Source organism: Portunus trituberculatus, chromosome 22 (genome assembly GCF_017591435.1).
Source record: "Portunus trituberculatus isolate SZX2019 chromosome 22, ASM1759143v1, whole genome shotgun sequence".
NCBI classification, from domain to species: domain Eukaryota; kingdom Metazoa; phylum Arthropoda; class Malacostraca; order Decapoda; family Portunidae; genus Portunus; species Portunus trituberculatus.
Genome location: NC_059276.1, coordinates 6,794,818 through 6,813,657, shown reverse-complemented (window position 1 = coordinate 6,813,657; position 18,840 = coordinate 6,794,818). Strand labels below are relative to the sequence as shown.

At 40.3% G+C, this 18,840-nt stretch overlaps 3 protein-coding genes across 9 annotated transcripts; 2 read left to right on the top strand and 1 right to left on the bottom strand.

The window, feature by feature from the left end:
- Nucleotides 1–11: 11 nt before the first annotated feature.
- Nucleotides 12–7,475, bottom strand: LOC123507572 (methyltransferase-like protein 7A). Of its 5 annotated transcripts, none has more exons than XM_045260520.1 (6): nucleotides 7,388–7,475; nucleotides 4,633–4,758; nucleotides 3,074–3,234; nucleotides 2,558–2,692; nucleotides 1,373–1,497; nucleotides 12–756 (listed from the first exon to the last, which is right to left on the bottom strand). In XM_045260520.1, the coding sequence occupies exons 2-6, from the start codon at nucleotides 4,749–4,751 to the stop codon at nucleotides 493–495; spliced, it is 804 nt and encodes a 267-aa protein (XP_045116455.1). In that variant the 5' UTR covers nucleotides 4,752–4,758; nucleotides 7,388–7,475; the 3' UTR covers nucleotides 12–492. The 5 variants fall into 5 exon arrangements, with proteins under 5 accessions (XP_045116455.1, XP_045116453.1, XP_045116456.1 ...); XM_045260518.1 differs by having other exon boundaries at nucleotides 7,157–7,473; XM_045260521.1 differs by having other exon boundaries at nucleotides 7,235–7,473.
- Nucleotides 7,476–8,622: 1,147 nt separating this feature from the next.
- Nucleotides 8,623–15,005, top strand: LOC123507571 (V-type proton ATPase subunit B). 2 transcript variants are annotated; one of them, XM_045260517.1, is made up of 9 exons: nucleotides 8,623–8,755; nucleotides 8,845–8,944; nucleotides 9,756–9,982; nucleotides 10,294–10,465; nucleotides 11,127–11,217; nucleotides 11,756–11,942; nucleotides 12,652–12,840; nucleotides 13,195–13,345; nucleotides 13,504–15,005. In XM_045260517.1, exons 3-9 carry the CDS (start codon nucleotides 9,758–9,760, stop codon nucleotides 13,956–13,958), a joined length of 1,470 nt encoding a protein of 489 aa, XP_045116452.1. In that variant the 5' UTR covers nucleotides 8,623–8,755; nucleotides 8,845–8,944; nucleotides 9,756–9,757; the 3' UTR covers nucleotides 13,959–15,005. The 2 variants fall into 2 exon arrangements, with proteins under 2 accessions (XP_045116452.1, XP_045116451.1); XM_045260516.1 differs by having other exon boundaries at nucleotides 8,845–9,020.
- A 767-nt stretch (nucleotides 15,006–15,772) lies between these two features.
- On the top strand, nucleotides 15,773–18,831 carry LOC123507340. 2 transcript variants are annotated; one of them, XM_045260106.1, is made up of 5 exons: nucleotides 15,773–15,911; nucleotides 16,899–17,052; nucleotides 17,311–17,452; nucleotides 17,621–17,725; nucleotides 18,180–18,831. In XM_045260106.1, the coding sequence occupies exons 3-5, from the start codon at nucleotides 17,360–17,362 to the stop codon at nucleotides 18,300–18,302; spliced, it is 321 nt and encodes a 106-aa protein (XP_045116041.1). In that variant the 5' UTR covers nucleotides 15,773–15,911; nucleotides 16,899–17,052; nucleotides 17,311–17,359; the 3' UTR covers nucleotides 18,303–18,831. The 2 variants fall into 2 exon arrangements, with proteins under 2 accessions (XP_045116041.1, XP_045116042.1); XM_045260107.1 differs by having other exon boundaries at nucleotides 15,780–15,911; nucleotides 16,944–17,052.
- Nucleotides 18,832–18,840: the final 9 nt, after the last annotated feature.

The following is an 18,840-nucleotide window of genomic DNA, read 5'->3' as shown; positions in this document are numbered from 1 at the left end:
GTCTGACCTTCGTGTGTGTGTGTGTGTGTGTGTGTGTGTGTGTGTGTGTGTGTGTGTGTGTGTGTGTGTGTGTGTGTGTGTGTGTGTGTGTGTTGAATCAGTTATTTCATGGCCAAAATATACGATGAAAAATTCCGAGGGATTAGTGAAGTAGATATAATGAATTAACATAGCGAGTACACATCAGTATTTACCTTCCTGTAGCGTAATGTAAGGTTTAGTTAGTTTCAGTCATTATTAACTGCCTTGAATTAGCGATAAATGTTCTCTGTGTGAAAGAGAGAGAAAGAAGAACTAAGTGAAAAGGTAAACTACTTTGTAGCGACACCCTTCAGATTGGGACGTTTCGACTCAGAGAAAACAAAAGCAGGAGGAGAAAAGACAGAAATCCACAATAATGCCTTAGAAGAGAGAGAGAGAGAGAGAGAGAGAGAGAGAGAGAGAGAGAGAGAGAGAGAGAGAGAGAGAGAGAAGGCAAAACAAAGTCGAGGATTATTTCGTAGCGATCCCCTTCATATTGGAACGCTCCGGCTCATAGAACATGCTTGGGATAGGAGCGTAATACTTCTGAGCGTGCACGGAGGAGAAGCCGGCCTGCTGGATGACTGGCAGTGTGTCGCGGTCCAGACAGCAGCCGTCAAAGATGAAGGGCCACACGGGAATCCAGTGGGTGAAGACGTGCTGCAGTTTCCTCCGCCACCAGTACTTCTTCAGGTCAAATTCCACGATGTGTTCCATAAAGTAAAATTTCCCGCCCTGAAAGAAATAAGCCGAAATTTTAGTTACCTATTTTTCATGTAAGAGGGGAAATCATGACAAGGGCATCAGAAATGACTAAACAAAAATGCCCGTTATGATTCGTATGTACTGTAACACTTCACTATAGTTTTTCTTTCTTCATGATTTAACGATTTAAGTCTCAGATGAATAAATTTAGATTTGCGCTTCTTGTTATTCATGTTTTCGTCCCTGTGGTGCACGAGAAAGGGCCTACATTATAAAGGTTGAGAGATTCTGAGGTCTGTGTTCTCAATTTCTGTCTCAGTTTCTATTATTAGCATTTTTTGGTCTAGGCCCTAGGGCAACAAATGGGCTGAAAAAATTACCACTGAAAGCGTTAATCCCTGCCCGAGACAGCACCTTCACTATTTTCAAAGGGCTCTTTAAGTCATATGGGTTTTTAAGGATGTTTCTGTAATTCTAGTAACATGTTAACAAGTTTTCTACATTATCAACAGGAAAAATACTCTTTAGAACTCAGGTAATCGTCTCTATGATCTTTGAAAGTGGTCGCGGTGAGAGAGTGAAGCGTTTCTGAATATGGCACAGAGAGAGAGAGATGTGGGAAGGTCGCGGCCGTTGATTCACTTACAGGAACTAAAACACGCTGGATTTCTTTCAAGGTGGCCTGTATTGTCTCACTAGGCAGAGAACACAGGACCAGCGTCACCACCACCACGTCCACTGACTCATCCTTCACTGCTTCCATGCGATCACCTGCCAGAGAGACAAGGGAAGCGAATAAACCACACGGAAACAGAAAACACAGGAAGTCACATAAGGAAGCCATTGTGTAGAAGAACGAGGATGAACATTTCATTAATAAAACACAATTGAAAAGGGAATTATCATTGTATGGTAGGGAGAAGAGATAGGAGATGGTGTTGATTCATGAGGGTGTCAGCTGCAGAATGCGTTGAGGGACGTGATAGAAAAAGTTCACATAATACTAATAGTGAGTACAATGAAACGTATGCTCTTGACCTTGTGACTCGCTCGAACACACACACACACACACACACACACACACACACGTGGCATAATAAGAGGGAAAAGTTGATAAGCAAGACAACTGCTGACTGCGCCTCTCTCTCTAATCTGTATTCGGGTCACGAAGACCTCCACGTGGTGATACACGCATGTAAGGCTCCAGATTGAATAACACATTTCCTATTTCCTACACCTCCTGGGGTCAGTGTGACATATAACTCTACCTGTCTATGTATGGGGGTACATAAGAACATAGGAATATCCCTGATTTATGGGGGCTTTTGTGGGAAACACGACCTACCCACTTCCACCCAAGGATAAGAGACTGTACATGCTGTTCCTGATCCTTCCTTCCATCACGACAAAGTAGAACAAAAGCATTAGGAGAGCGAAGACATTCACGTATACCTTCACACTTCGATCCAAGGATAAGATCATAAAGGAATGTAGATACTGTTCCTCATTATTCCTTCCATCACGAAAGAATAGAACAAAATCATTAGAACTAAAACATCCACGTATACCTACCCACTTCCACGCAAGGATAAGAGAAAGAAGATTTTTGCTCCTCATCCTTCCTTCCATCACGACAGAAAAGAACAAAAACATTAGGAGAACGAACCCATTCATGTGCATCTTACAGAGTATTACAATCAGGTAGATATGATCAAAAGAAGAAAAATGAGAAAAGATTTTCGAAACTATCAAGATGTACCTTAAAGATAAAAGAAGGGAGAGTATTTCTAATCTCTATCCACACTCCACACCAGACCCAAACTTCCCTCACCTGTGGTCACGACAAAATCCTCCACTTGAAGGTGCGGGAAACTCTTTCTGTTCTCCTCGAAATAAGACTTGAAGTGAGGGTTAGGATCCACCACTACCAGATGACTTCCTTCAGGGTAGTGTGCGAAGTTCACGCCTGCAGGAGGAGGAGTCTGTGTCACCAATACTTGTTCAGAATATATGAGTAACAAGGATAGAAAGACAATTAGTAAGAATATGATGTCATTGTTGTAGTATCACTATTTATATTATTCAAACGATTTTTTCTAGTAATCAACTTCATCTTCAGTAGTAGTAGTAGTAGTAGTAGTAGTAGTAGTAGTAGTAGTAATTCAAAACATTACAAAATATGGATGAGAAAATATGAGAAAATAACATAATTGCTACAGTATCGTTGTTTTCATTATTCATACTACAAGAACAACAACTACTACTACTACTATTACTACTGCTGCTACTACTACTACTACAACCACCACCACCACCATTACTACTACTACTACTACTACTACTATACCTGTACCAACGCCGATTTCCAGGATTCTAATAGCCTTCTTGTCGAGCAGTGCAGGGTCGTGGGAGACAATGGAGGACATGGAGGCAAAGTGTTCCTTCTTGACTTCCTCCAGCTCCGGAAAGACATCCTTGGTACAGAAGTGCATCACCCAACTGAACCATCTACGAGAATTGAGCTTGTGTTATGATAATTGAACGGTAACTCATCTGTTTATAGAAGATGAGAGTGTCTTGGGGGACATTTTATTTTTTTTATTTATACTATGTAGGCTTTTCACGGGAATTTATGGGCTAAATGAGATACTTTTTGGGGTACCTCCTATCTCAAAGCCCATCCGCTAGAAAACCTTTGCCCCGAGTGAGGAAGCCCAACCTACACTCGGACCGTGGGCAGGATTCGAACCCATGCGCTAGGAGATCTCTCGGACCTCAAAGCACGCAGGGTTCCATGCACTGCACCAGGGTGGCCTCAGTTGGAGTAAGATTACCTTTATTACTATTACTATTATTTTTAGGGTATAGAGATTATTATTCATATTGTCACACATGTTTATAGAGATGGTGACTGATCTACGGATAATTGCATTCACGCAGCAAGCAAAGGCACACACTACTCTCTAACCTCCTCAGTACCATCACACGTGTTGATATTTCTCCTTACTATTTGGTGATTTTATACAGTTTCAGAATCTTATGTGGGGATTAAAACAGTGAAGACTCTTGCCATTAGTATTTTGACCTCCATAGACCCTTCCTAATGTAAATCAAACCGTCTAATTATAACCATAACTCATAGTAAAAATGCGTTCCAGTACTGAAGGGGTTAACTTCCTCAGTACTGGGACGCTTTTTTTACCACGAGTTCTGGGTACGATTAAACGATTTTACTTATATTAGGAAGGGTCTATGGAGGACAAAATACTAATGGCAAGAGTCTTCATTATTCTAATCCCCACTTAAGTTTCTGAAGCTGTATAAAATATCCAAACAGTAAGCAGAATGAATATGAAAACGCGTCCTGGTACCGAGGAGGTTAACTTATCAGTACCATTTGTTAATTCTGCGTGTGTGTGTGTGTGTGTGTGTGTGTAATTCATCTCGGTTTTCTGCTGGTCACCCAGCCAATCTTCCCCATTACGGAGCGAGCTCAAAGCTCATAGGCCGATCTTCGGGTAGGACTGAGACCACATCAACACACTCCACACACCGGGAAAGCGAGGCCACAACCCCTCGAGTTACATCCCGTACCTATTTACTGCTAGGTGAACACACCCCACACATTAAGAGGCTTGCCCATTTGCCTCGCCGCTTTCCGGGACTCGAACCCGGCCCTCTCGATTGTGAGTCGAGCGTGCTAACCACTACAATACGCGGTGTGTGTGTGTGTGTGTGTGTGTGTGTGTGTGTGTGTGTGTGTGTGTGTGTGTGTGTGTGTGTGTGTGTGTGTGTGTGTGTGTGTGTGTGTGTGTGTGTGTGTGTGTGTGTGTGTGTGTGTGTGTGTGTGTGTGTGTGTGTGTGTGTGTGTGTGTGTCGTCGCCTCAGTACCCAGACATGACTCACCTGCTTTGAGTGGAGTAGACAATCTTCCTGATGAGCCACAGCACTGACGCGACACCCACCAATACGTATACCAGGCTACAGCATCCCTCGCCCTCAAGCTCACCCTCCGCGGCTGCCATTCTTAACCTGAGAGAGAAGTGCTTGTCAAATGACCCTTGCAAGCTAAAAAGTAGAATATATTAGCCCCGTTCAGTACCAGGACGTGTTTTCATATTCATTCTGCTTACTATTTGCTGGTTTTATACAGCTTCAGAAACTTATGTTGGGAGTAAAATAGTGAAGACCGTGGCTATTAATCTTCTGACCTCCGTAGACCCTTGCTAATGTAAATAAAATCGTCTAATCACACCTAAACCTCAAGGTGAAAAAGCGTTCTAGTACTGAAGGGGTTAAAATGGGCCTGAAAGCATGAAAAACTCTGAAATAATTCACTACAATCATGACAAATGCTCTGAAAAATTAAGAAAAATCACGTGAACATTAATTTTAGAGACTGTAAAAGAGAAGATGCCTGAAAACATGAAGATCTCCTTGAATCTGTCTCATTCACTGTAAAGAGTAGTGGAGTGGAGGGCCAGTGTAGTGCATGACACCTGGCTACAGTAACAATTGTGAGCATTAGCAACGTCAGTGTCCCGCTATCTAACACAAGGCTATATTCTTGACCTCCTCAGTACCATGACACGTTTCCATATTCATTCTGGTTATTATTTGGTGATTTTATACAGCTTCAGAAACTTATGTGGAGATTCAAATACTGAAGACTCTGGCCATTAATCTTCTCATCTACATAGACTTTTCCTAATGTTAATAAAATCGTCCAATCATACCCAAACTCGTGGTAAAAATGCGTCCTAGTACTGAAGAGGTTAAGATACTTCTACGCAGATCCTCACTAATTTCAGAATGCTTTACTTGAAGACACACGGTTTTTAAAGATGTTTATACTGTTCTAATGAGAGAGTTTAACACTGTTTCTGCATTACTGAGAGACGAAACACTATTGAGGACTCGGTTGATCGATTTTGTGACCTTTGAAAATAGTTGTGGTGAGAGAGCAATGAGTTTCTAAGTACAGGTGGATACGACCCATGTATAGCCTTCCTGCACTTTGTTTCACGGTTTAGTCGGTGCAAAGGTACAAACTTTCTGGAGAAAATTAACACTACTTTTCCTTGTTCATCAAAGTAACTCTCGTAAAATAACTGTCTTACGTTGTGCAGTTTTCATGTGTGTATAGGCAGACGTATAAAAGATATGAAGTTTCTAGAATTATTAGTACTTCTCTCTCTCTCTCTCTCTCTCTCTCTCTCTCTCTCTCTCTCTCTCTCTTGTCTTTTCCGGTTGTTTTCTTCATTTATCTGCTTAATACGAACAAAAAAATCCTTCAAGACTAATAAAGATTTCTAGAAATATATAAAAGTAAAAAAAAATGAAATTACTGAACACAACGGACCTTTCGTTATAGCAATGAAGTAAATAGGTGACAGAAACTCAGGAGACGAGGAGTACTGCCAGCATAACACCGCAGAGCACACCTGTACCTGCACCTGTGAAATGGCACTCTTCTGCACACGGCTGGCTAGCACTACCACCACTAACTCCCAGCCAGCGTGTGCACTGACTGTTACACTCGCACCCAAAACTCTACTGCGCGGTCTACGCCACACCGGACAGTCGGACACCTCCCTCGTCTAGAGAAATTTCCTTAGCACTGCTGCACAAATTTTTTCCTTGCTAAACCAGTTAGACCCAGCTGTGTGTTGTTCACTCGGTGGTGCTACACAAATTTCTGTCTGTCAGCGATAAGGGCCCGTAAATTATGTAAATGTTCTTCTATCTCGTTATATAATGTTTTTATCTCCTTTTGGTCTGCAACTGTTCTCTACATTACCTTCACAACCACCACCATCACTATCACCACTTTTACCTACTACTGCTACTACTACTACTACTACTACTACTACTACTACTACTAACATGCATATCACAATGTTATAACCATATATATATATATATATATATATATATATATATATATATATATATATATATATATATATATATATATATATATATATATATGTGTATATACCTTAAATAACAAAATTCATAACATTTCTCTCTCAGTTACTATTAAAATATTAAAATACCATTGTTCTTTCAGTTACTCTTCTTCTCTCAGAGTAAACATAGACTTCTTGCAGGGAAATTATCCCGCTCTGGCAACTGGTCGGGCACTGCATGCAAACCCCCTTCCCCACCCCCACCCCCATCCTAGCGCTAAGTCAACTGCGTGCTGGCTTAAAATTCAAGGGGGGAGGGAGGGTGGGTAAGGGGAAGATTCTCTCTCCCAGCCTCTCCTCACTGTTTTCCCTTCTCACTACGCTCTCCTACCTCCCCAAGGTTCTCCCAGGCTCTTCCTTGCCTTTACAGTCCATCCACCTTAGGAACGATGCGCCCCAAGTTAGGTTCGGTCAATAACTTACCTTATATTATTCGTTCAGTTATATGTAGTACATACATGCAAACATGAGAGTTGGGGCGCAACGACTTGGTTGTGGTGGGGCGCACTGGGGCGAATAGATGTGCCCCAACTTACTGGGCGAATGAACTTGGACGCGTCGTCACTAGGGCGGATGGACCTGCTAACCTTCCTTGCCGTCACTACTGGCTGTCACTCTCTCCTCTCTTCAGTTGCCTCAGCTCTCCTCTCTCTCTCACGCACCGCACTTCTCCTCCCTCTCCCGTTCACCTTATATAACCGTCATTCGTGAGATCGTGTCCCTCTCACATCCTCCTCTTACTCACTGTTCCTCTCTCAAACATTGCCTCACTCTCTACCTCTCTCACTCCTCGATGGTCCCTCCCCAGCCCTCCTCCCATGGCCTGCACTCCGTAGAGATCCCCGTGTTATTGGTCTTGACACACACACACACACACACACGTTCCCGCCCACTCCCCATCGCATTATCAAACAGTCTGGCAGTGAAATTGATGTGAGATAGAAACAACGTGAACTAAGGTTGTGTGTTATCTTCTACGGTAGTCTTCCAGCTGGCCAAACTTTGGATACACGTTCTAGTGACGATAACAGTGTATTTGTAGGAATTTCAGTGCTTGAGTCTACGTATACTTAAGAAAAGGAAGCATTATTCTTAAGTTTGTTTGATATTGGTATGGTTTTATTGTTGTTGGTGCTGTTGTTGTTAATTTCAATGCTGCTGTAATGAACCACGTAATACATGCTAATAGACAGACAAATTATATGTATACATCTATCACAGTTGTTTTGTGTCATGGTATATTCAATTTTGTCTATACCTTCATAAAAAATCTTTAGTTTGTCTGCCTGTCTCTCTAGTTTTCTTTCACCAGTAACGAGACTTGATTTATAGTCTAGTCTTGCCCGAGACAACACCGGGCGATGACTCTACGGTGTGTGTGGTCATCATTTCAGAGACTAATCTTGAATCTTGCGCGTCTTGTGCCACTTTGGGATCGAGAAATAGATAACACATTGGATATCACCAAACGCCATGCATATATCGCATATATCTGCTCCTTCAAAAATAGCTACATTAATTTTTGTAAAAGGTTTATTATATCTTGACTTTGAAGCTGTTTTATCTGACCCACCTTACACCATGACGGGATCGAAAAATATGACTAATCTGTGCCTGAATAATGAGCCATTTCATAATTGCACATTGCCTTTCAGAGAGTAAGATTGACTCTGAATCTAACTCAGCTTGACCATAATTGATTAAAAGACACTGTACTTCAATATTTTCGCCTTTCTAACAAAAGGTGGATTTTGTTTATTACAAGAACAGTGGCAGGAAATTTAGGGGTGACTATAGTATTCATTACGGTCCTTCATGATCAGGTCGGCATGATAATTAAGTACCCTTGCAGAGGTTCAATCTCTAGTGGAAGTCTTTAATTGCTAATGCGTCCCTCTTTCTCATGATGTTTCCAGTGCTTCATGATGCTCTGAGGCTGAGGAAGACGCCAGTTCATGGTAGCTCACTGCTTAGACAGATCGATTTTGAACTTGGCGCGTCTTACATCTTCATAGGATCGAAAGACGGCAAACACATCTCTAATTATGCTTTTATAGGTAAAAAGAAAAGTACTATTGCATTAACTCTGCATACACTTTACATTACATAGTCAATTTTCAATACAACTTATCTTTTACGATATTAGGATCGAAAAAGCAGAAGAGCGTGACCTCTGGCTTCGATCCCGGCAGGGCGCGCGCCAGCCATTGATCAGCTGACATCATATGACAGACGCCGCTCTGCCAGTAAGTGCCCTGCTCACTTTTCAGCCGTGTGCTTCACTGAATTAATCCCCTGCCCCTATTACCAGCATCCAGGAAGGTAAAGCACTGGTGGTTGCTTGTGTTGTGAGACGTGTGGCTTTTAATGGCGAGGGAAAGGATGATTTGGTGAATTATTGGACGAGTGGGAGTGACTGGCGGGGTGATTCTGTGTGGGTTGATTCACTTTGATTTCACTTGAGTCTGTGAACTGCCTGAGTCTTTAGTGCTGAGGCGTTTGTGTCCCTGTGTTGTGTGTGGGCGTGTGTGTCAGTTGGCGGTGTGAGGTGTAGCGGCTGTCTGTGGAATTACTGGTGTCTCGTGAACGTCTGCAAATGTTGAGTTGTTGTTACCCTATATGTTGTGTGTTATTCCTGCTTGTGATGAGTTGTTTGATGTTTATTTAATGCGTACACTTGTTGTATTTTCGGTGATAATGCTTACAGCTGTTCTCATTTTTTTTTTTTTTTTTTTTTTTTCCTAAGCTGAATATATTTAAAAGAAAAAATGCCGCCTTGAATCTTCCTAGACTATTTTCATGCAGTTCTTCTGTATTTAGTGTATGACATTTTTTTTTTTTTTTTTTAAGGAGATAAATTGCATGTATAAGATGTAAGAAATATGATACTCGTAGGTGTGTTGCGTAAGGTAGACAGGCTGAAGTCACACGAGTTAGTTATATTGCAATATGTATATACATGTTTTCTTTGTCCCCGAGGGGAGCACTGTATGGCCCCATAGTTGTGGTGGTGGTACATTAGGGTGTGTCAGTAACTAATGAGTGTGGTTGATGTAGCAATGACAAGTGTGGGCCACATGGAGCACGTTGCCGCCGTGCAGCGCGACTACATAGCACAGCCGCGCCTGTGCTACAAGACTGTCACTGGTGTCAACGGCCCGCTGGTCATTCTGGACGATGTCAAGTTCCCCAAATTTGCCGAGATCGTCAACCTGCACTTAGCGGACGGCACGGAGCGCAAGGGCCAGGTGCTGGAGGTCAGCGGCTCCAAGGCCGTGGTGCAGGTCAGTGTTGGGCTCACGCTGGTGTTGTGTATTACCCTTGTTTGTTATTATCAGATAGATATGATTGGTAATTATGCCATAATCTGATATTTATTTACCACATCCTTGCATTTTATAGTCACAAAAAAAAGATTATATATATTGTAACATTGATATATTATTCAGCATAATGCAGTGTACACAAAATATTACCTTTAGGTCACTATGGCTACGATGGACATTTATTTCACCTCCAGCAGTGCAAAGTTTCCTTGTTCTGCAGCTTTCTCTAGTGAAGAAGCCTGTTCACATAACAGTGGCCATCATTGCAGGTGTTTGAGGGCACGTCAGGTGTGGACGCCAAGCACACTGTCTGTGAGTTCACTGGGGACATCCTCAGGACCCCCGTGTCTGAGGACATGTTGGGCCGAGTGTTCAACGGGTCCGGCAAGCCCATCGACCAGGGCCCCTCAGTGCTGGCAGAGGACTTCCTTGACATCCAGGGTGAGCAGCAGACAGCCAGGGCTTGTAATGTTCCTTTATCTGGGTCACAAGAGTTTAAGTTGTACTTGCTGCCAATATTATGTAATTTTTTATCAGGTAGAACTTACACTTTTTCATATGCTTGGATATTAATTTTGATTAATTTGCTTAACAAAATCCATCAAAGTTAATACCCAGGCATATGAAAAAAAGTGTAAGTTCTACCCATGATGAGAAATTGCATGTTTCTTTATCCTTTACTCTTAATGGTGGTACTTCTTTGCATTGTAATTGGCCTTGCTTTACATGGCTTTGTTGTTTTAAGTGTTTTATCTACATGTCCATCACCATTAAAGCTGTGATCTCTTTAGGCTGAAAATCCATTACATCATGATTCTTTGATGGCTAAGTAACTGATGGCCTCGAGATGACAGTGGTATGCCTCAGTGTTGAACTTTTAACCACATAAACACCAGATGCACCAATGTCTTGTGTCTTTTAAAACAACAAATACATCAATGTCTGCTGTCTCTTAAAATGTGAAATGCAGTAGTGTTTAATAGCTTTCAAAACATCAAATACATCAATGTCTACTATCTTTCAAAATGTCTAATGCATCAGTGTCTAGTGTCTCTCGTAATCCCAAGTGCATGGTTGCCTGATTGCTTGTGTCACCCGGCAGGCCAGCCCATCAACCCCTGGTCCCGCACGTACCCTGAAGAAATGATCCAGACTGGCATCTCCTCCATTGATGTCATGAACTCCATTGCCAGGTGGGTGGTGCGAAGTCTCCATTGTCTTCTTCCTCTTCTTTCTTCTTGTGTCAGTTTTTGTCCTTCCTGGTTCTTCATCTTCTAATTCTTCTTTCTATTCTTTCTCATCTGTTCGTGTTCTCTTTCTTGTTGTGTCAGTTTTTACCCTCCCTGGTTCATCATCTTCAAATTCTTCTTTCTATTATTACTTGTTCTTTGTTCTTGTTTTATTTCCTGTCCTTCTGTCAGTTTTTGCCATCCCTGTCTCTTGATCTTCATATTCTTTTTTCTCTTCTGTCTTGTCTTTATTCCTGTTTTATTTCTTGTCCTGTCATTTCTTGTCCTCCCTGTCTCTTCATCTTCAAATTCTTCCTTCTCTTCTTTCTTGTCTTTCTTCTTGTTCTTCTTATCCTGTCAGTTTTCATCCTCTCAATGGAAGATTAATTTAAAAGCAACATAGAAAAAAACATTAAAAAGATTAGCACTATTAGACAAGAGTAATTAACACAAATAAAAAAAGAGATAAATCACCAATACAGTGTTAAATCTCCACCACCAGAGGGCAGAAGATTCCTATTTTCTCTGCTGCCGGTCTTCCCCACAATGAAATCGCAGCCCAGATTTGTCGTCAAGCTGGTCTGGTGAAGCTGCCCAGCAAGGGAGTGCACGACGACCACAAGGACAACTTTGCCATTGTGTTCGCTGCCATGGGTGTCAACATGGAGACTGCCAGGTTCTTCAAGCAGGTCTGTGGCTTGTTGCTGTTCGTTTTTTTTTTTTTTTTTTTTTTTTTTTCCAGAAATGTGGATTGGTGTTCAGTCTCATGCTGTGTTCGGTATTTTCTATTTTTATGCTAGAATGATGCATGGTTAAATTGAAATCTTGTTGATATTTAGACATTATATGCATTTTTTTTATATTTTTGTATCAATTTCTTTGTTATACTGTAATTTGTAGATAATGGTGGCTTAAAAATGTATGGAAGTAACAAAATTATCATAATTGTAATGTATAAACTCATTATTTCAGTGTTGGTGAATAGAAATTAACCCTTATAATTATCAAACACCCTCAAACAACAAACAAAACTCATTCATTCATTGTCAGTGAACAGATACCATCCATTACTAATATCAAAACACCTTCAAACCTCAAAGACTAGTTAATCCAGTATCATTATCGATCAACCTTTACTATCATCAAACAACAAAACAAAAATACTAATGAATCCAATATCAGTGTCTAAAGATTAACAACAGAACAACAGAGACTAATTAATCCAGCATTGGTAAATAGATCAACCCTTATAATCATTAAAGCCAGCACTCAAATACTCAAGTGGGCCCATTTTTTTAATCTTTTTTCTTTTTTTTTTTTGCCCTTGGCTGGCCCTCTTCCCTACATTAAAAAAAAAAATAAATAAATAGATAACAAAGCAACCTGTACCACCAACAGGACTTTGAAGAGAACGGTTCCATGGAGAATGTGTGTCTCTTCCTCAACTTGGCCAACGATCCCACCATTGAGCGTATCATCACTCCTCGCCTCGCTCTCACCACCGCTGAATATCTCGCCTACCAGTGTGAGAAGCACGTACTCATCATCCTCACTGACATGTCTTCCTATGCTGAGGCTCTGCGTGAGGTGGGTAACGTGTGTGTGTGTGTGTGTGTAGTATTCACCTAGTTGTGGTTTATGGGAGGGGAGTAATCTCATAGTATCTCATCTCTATATCCATTATCCAGTCTTTTCTTCAGTGGCATGTCTTTGTTTTGCTTTCTACATCATTCCTGCCATTTACACTTGCTTTTTACTGTTATCTATTTCTGTTACAATCCAGAAAGATTTACATACTTGTTTTGTCTTATTTTGAAGCAAATCACTTAACCTTTGCATACTTTGAAAGACTCATAGATTGACTGTTTCTATATACTTTCACTTTATTTGTGTCAATTCCTAGTTTATGGCCACATAAGACTCACCTGTGCTCTCCTTTAGGTGTCTGCTGCCCGAGAGGAGGTACCTGGCCGTCGTGGTTTCCCAGGTTACATGTACACTGACTTGGCCACCATCTATGAGCGTGCTGGCAGAGTGGAGGGTCGTCAGGGCTCCATCACACAGATCCCCATTCTCACTATGCCTAACGATGGTCAGTGCTCATGGATTCTTACTGGTGTTCATAAGTCAATATGTTTGGAATGATACTCTGAATACTAAAAGAGATGATTGTGTGTGTATTTTTTCTTTTTAGTGAGGTGAGACATGGTATTTTGTCCCAGTATATATGTGTGTGTTTCCCTCTGACAGATATCACTCATCCTATCCCTGATCTCACTGGCTACATCACGGAGGGGCAGATCTACGTAGAGCGTCAGCTGCACAACCGTCAGATTTACCCTCCCATCAACGTGCTGCCTTCCCTCTCCCGACTCATGAAGTCTGCCATCGGAGAGGGCATGACTCGCAAGGACCACTCCGACGTGTCCAACCAGCTGTATGCCTGCTATGCCATCGCCAAGGACCTGCAGGCCATGAAAGCTGTGGTGGGTGAAGAGGCTCTCACAGCAGATGACTTGCTTTACCTAGAGTTCCTGGCCAAGTTTGAGAAGTCCTTCATCTCGCAAGGCTCATACATGAAGCGCACCATCTTTGAGTCCCTGGACATTGGGTGGCAGCTGCTGCGTATCTTCCCCAAGGAGATGTTGAAACGTATCCCGGCCTCCACGCTGGCCGAGTTCTACCCCCGAGACCGGCCACAGTAAGGAGGAGGTGGGACACGGCCTGCAGTATTTTGGTGGGTTTCAAATCAGCTGGTTGTGTGTTTTGTCCCAAGTGTCTTGTTGGTCCACAGTTGTGGTAAAACACAGCCAACAGCATGTTGTGTGTGTGGAGTTGTTATAAGGTATTCAAAGTTACATTCATGTGTCCTGTAGTAGGTAATGTAGAAAATGTAATACTGTTGCAATTCTATGTAGGATTTTATTTCTAAATTATGGAGATGAACCCTGTTGTATTTATACAGAGTATATTTTATTTATTTTGGATGTTAACAGCAGAAATATATAAAACCAATCTACACATAAAAGTAAAACACCGGTCATGCAATTTCCTATAAAATACAGTGGAATCAGTGAAGGAATTAACATTTCTTGTTCAAATTTTTTGTATAAACTAAGGAAAATTCCAAGTACTTATTACTTAATAGAAATGTCTGTGCTATGATAATGATGATGATGACAATGATGGAAGCAACCTGTTGAAGCATAATGTCACACACTCCCTCAGTGTTGTGTGTCTCAGTCACCAGTGAACATTGCCTCAGCTGTCACACTGATGGCACAGGGTGGCTTGGCAGGGGACGCCTGTCCTGAAGAGTCCTGCAGCCTGGGCCCGGGTGTCACTGTGTCAGTTGAGAGGGTTCCTGCTGATCCTGAACACCTCCTGCCCTTCGTGTTGATGGAGGTGTTGCCTTCATTGTAGACATGCTGTTGTTGCTGAGCACAAGTTGTTGTTGTAGTTAGGTGCGATGGTTGTACATACGTATACTACATGGAGTAGCCAAACAGTTGTGTGGTGAGCATAATGGGTTTGAGAATCTGTCTGCATTAGTTTGTTGGAGGAAATTCATGTGTACATTCCAAGTGTTGATCGATGCAGCTGCATTTAATTGAGAGACTATAATTTTGTCTTGTCTGTTGTTCTGTTAATAATGTGTATAATGAGCTCTCAGATACAGTCTCTGGGTGAGTCAGTGTTCTGAACTTGTGGGAACATTGGCTCTGTGGTATTAATAAAGTGTATAGTAAGTGTATCAGGCTTTGTTACTTATCAACACATCGTGCATGCATTTGCACACACTTTACTTCAATCTGCCACAGTGCCGTAGCTATAGTATTTTTGTCATCCAGAGCAGTCCACAACCCTCTAATTTGCCAGCCTTCCCATAAGTAATACAATATTGAAATGCACATTAATCCATTGAAGTTTATATATATATATATATATATATATATATATATATATATATATATATATATATATATATATATATATATATATATATATATATATATATATATATATATATATATATATATATATATATATATATATATATATATATATATATATATATATATATATATATATATATATATATATATATATATATATATATATATATATATATATATATATATATATATATATATATATATATATATATATATATATATATATATATATATATATATATATATATATATATATATATATATATATATATATATATATATATATATATATATATATATATATATATATATATATATATATATATATATATATATATATATATATATATATATATATATATATATATATATATATATATAATCATGCTACCTATGTAGTGATACAAAAATATTTCTACCCTGAAAAGGTAGTAGATGTAAGGAGCAATTATATTATGCAGATTATACTTTAGTGAGATTTCAAGCATTCAATTTTTCATACTTCCTCATTCTTTTAATTCCCATATTTTCTTTTTCCTTCCTTTTCCTTTCCCATTTCTTGGCGACTACGATGTTCCGTCTTTTCAACAGGGTGTCATTTGAGTGAGCTGAGGTAAACAAACCTTCAAACCACACAGTGTGTCACCTGAGGAGCAGACAGGTGTTATCAGTCCATTACAAACACAGTGGGAGGCGTTCTAGGTGAGATGGGGTCCCTTGCTCATAATTAATCACTCTTACTAAGCCTACTTTCAAAGACTAGAATTAGGCCTATATAGTAAGTGGTTTTTCTCACTGGTTATAGTACTGTTTTTGAACCCTCGTATTATAATTAGTGGTGTATTAACATTTAGAGTAGTGTAAAATGACAATCACTGATGTTTGGGTGTAATGTAGTAATAAATCAATGCTGGGTAGCCTCACAAGTGTTCTCTGTGGTAAATGTCAATGTTTCTACTTACAATATTCTCAGTTGTACATTTGCACGTGTTGAAATGATAAAGCTTGTTGGCTATGAAAGGAAAGAAAGAGAAGTATACTGGCCAAAACTGCAAATATACTTGATCTTGAATAATTGGTTACATAGCAACATTTATAAGCTGCACAACACTTTCTTTCTCTCAGCACTATTCTGTCCACCTCTCTAATGCAAAACTTAATCAGTACTCATAATCATTCATCCCTTTCTCTGGTACACTCTGGAACTCTTTGCTTGCTTCTGTATTTTTATCTTCCTATGACCTGAATTCATTTAAGAGGGAGGTTTCAAGACATTTATCCCATTCTTTTAGGTAACTCTCTTGGGCCTACTCAGGGACTGGCATCTAAGTTGGCCTTTTTGCTTATCCCTTCTTACACACACATAAAAAAAAAAAACTAACCCAAATTTTGACAGTGCTATCCTTGTACATGACCACACTTCCATAGCACACTTTACATTGCAGAAAGGTTAGGGTGTGAGTGGATCACCAAGCCAGCCTCTCTGTACCCATCCAGTCCAGTCTAGTAGTATTCATGGGATGTGTCTTGGCTTCAGCTCCCACTGTTTTTGTTTTTCTTAAATTCTGTATTATGTTTTCTGTTTTAATCTTTCTCTTTCACTGCTTTAGTGTCTTTAGTGACTGTGTTTGTCTTCTTTTAGTCCAGAGTGTTATAAACTTGTCTGGTTTCTATTTCTTGTCAATTCAGTGCATTGCCATGGAGGAAAAAGTCCAACTCACAAGATCTTCTCAGGTAACCCGGTGCACCAACACTCCCTCATCCATCGTCGGGTCAGAGTCACCACCTCGGACCTCAAGGAGCACACAGGCTGGGTGTATACAATTGACCCAGTCTCTGAGAGGTTTGTTCTGACATGATCTGGCTAAGGAATTGATAATCTTGAAAGACATCTCCTATATACCAGGATTTTTTTTTAGTTAGTGACTTATTATTATTATTACCTATTTTCTAACTTCATTGATATCCAAGGCATTTTTGTTTCTGCTATTCTTTTCACCATTTTTTGATAGATTGGTAAGGCAAACATATTTTACTTCTAGGGAATCTTGTAAGTCTCAATCCTGGTGGTCATTTACACTCAATCTTTATCTCTCACCAGTGTAATTTTGGTCACTTTTGATGGTGATGAGAAGACGGTGACTATTGTAATGGGCTACAACATCAAGAGTCTGACGCCCCTGGACGACACACCTCCCCCAGGACTTGCCGAGGCTGTGGACTCCATCTTCAGGAAGGAGCAGGTGAGAGGGCAGTCTTGGATATGCTTTGTGTCAAGGTGCAAGAGAGGCTTCGACTGACCACACTCCCTTATGATTACTTACTCTTGTAGAAATCTAAGAGAATAAGATGATTGCAGGTCTAATAGAGACTCACTTCAATTGGCCACACACTAACTATTACTCTCCCAGGTGCACTACAGCAGCCAGGAGGTGACAGCAAGAAGAGAGGCCATGTGTGTGTGGCTCGCAGACAACAGAGTTCCCTACACAGTGAACGAAGACATGGTCATACAGGTAACATGTCTCCCATTGTATTGTTATACATAAAACAACAGTGTATTTGTTGCCTTTGTAGTAAATCTCTTTGCATTCTCATTGATTTTATTTGCTTTCATATACGTTACTTCAGTCTGTCTATATGTAATAAGAAGTAATAATTTGCACTCCTTTCTCTGTTTTCTTGCTGTAGTAATACCATAGGAAGAAAAGAGAAACTGGTTACAGACTTCTTCCTTTCAGAGATAATGAACATTTAGAATTCAATATGTTATGTCAGTTTCTTGAAATATATCGTCTTGACACAGAACATGAAATTGAGCTGAACTAAAGCCTGTAGTATCCCTTTCATCCCACTCTTGTTTTCCTCTACCATTTATTGCAAGCTGTCAGGACTGAGCCAACAGTAATTTTTAGCCAGCTTCCCTGAGCATGTCACTTCATCCCCCTGAACTGAACCTCTCTCCCTCAGGTGCTGCAGGTGGCACTGATCCGGCCACCCTATGATGCCAGTGGGGTGGAGTGCCATAATGAGGTGGTGCTGGACAAAGTTATGAGGCTGGTCCAGCAGGCACCAATCAACACCTCAGGATGAATACACACACACACACACACACACACACACTTTTTTTTTTTTCTTTATCAGAATGTTATGACAAGACACTCAGTTCCATCTGATACTCACTAAGCCTCTTTTGTTGTGGCTTTTTTTTTTTTTTTTTTATACACTGAAGACATTTGGTCAATTTGTCCTGCCTATTTCTCATTGTTTTGAATAGATACACAAGGGAAGCTGGAAAAAGTTGATTGCCTTGTGAGTGTAGTCATTATGCATATCCACATTTTTAAAGGCTTATTTGTTTTTCAGAGTCCCTCCTACATAGAAGATTTGCCTTACATTCCAGTTCATAAGTTTATAATGTCTTCAAGCTTTGTGTGTGTCTGTACTTTCTGATATGTGATAACTAAGTCTATTGCAGATATCTATGGCCTCATTTGTGAACCAGTTTATTCTTATCTTCTTTTCATACACAGTGATGCCCAAATGACTGATATACTGTACCTGTTATTTGATGATAATGCTCAAATGTATTTTGTGTCATAGAAATACATATATATTTCTGTATATGCAT

Bases quoted from the DNA above. Each gene is read 5' to 3' on its own strand.
- LOC123507572 (XM_045260518.1), bottom strand. The intron at 3,235-4,632 runs GTGAGTCATGTC...CAATTCTCGTAG, and splicing joins GTCTACTCCACTCAAAGCAG to ATGGTTCAGTTGGGTGATGC. The intron at 2,693-3,073 runs GTATAGTAGTAG...CTCCTCCTGCAG, and splicing joins GGAAATCGGCGTTGGTACAG to GCGTGAACTTCGCACACTAC.
- LOC123507571 (XM_045260517.1), top strand. From the start codon at position 9,758: ATGACAAGTGTGGGCCACATGGAGCACGTTGCCGCCGTGCAGCGCGAC. The intron at 10,466-11,126 runs GTGAGCAGCAGA...GTCACCCGGCAG, and splicing joins GGACTTCCTTGACATCCAGG to GCCAGCCCATCAACCCCTGG. The intron at 13,346-13,503 runs GTCAGTGCTCAT...TCCCTCTGACAG, and splicing joins TCTCACTATGCCTAACGATG to ATATCACTCATCCTATCCCT.
- LOC123507340 (XM_045260106.1), top strand. From the start codon at position 17,360: ATGGGCTACAACATCAAGAGTCTGACGCCCCTGGACGACACACCTCCC. The intron at 17,453-17,620 runs GTGAGAGGGCAG...TTACTCTCCCAG, and splicing joins CCATCTTCAGGAAGGAGCAG to GTGCACTACAGCAGCCAGGA. The intron at 17,726-18,179 runs GTAACATGTCTC...TCTCTCCCTCAG, and splicing joins ACGAAGACATGGTCATACAG to GTGCTGCAGGTGGCACTGAT.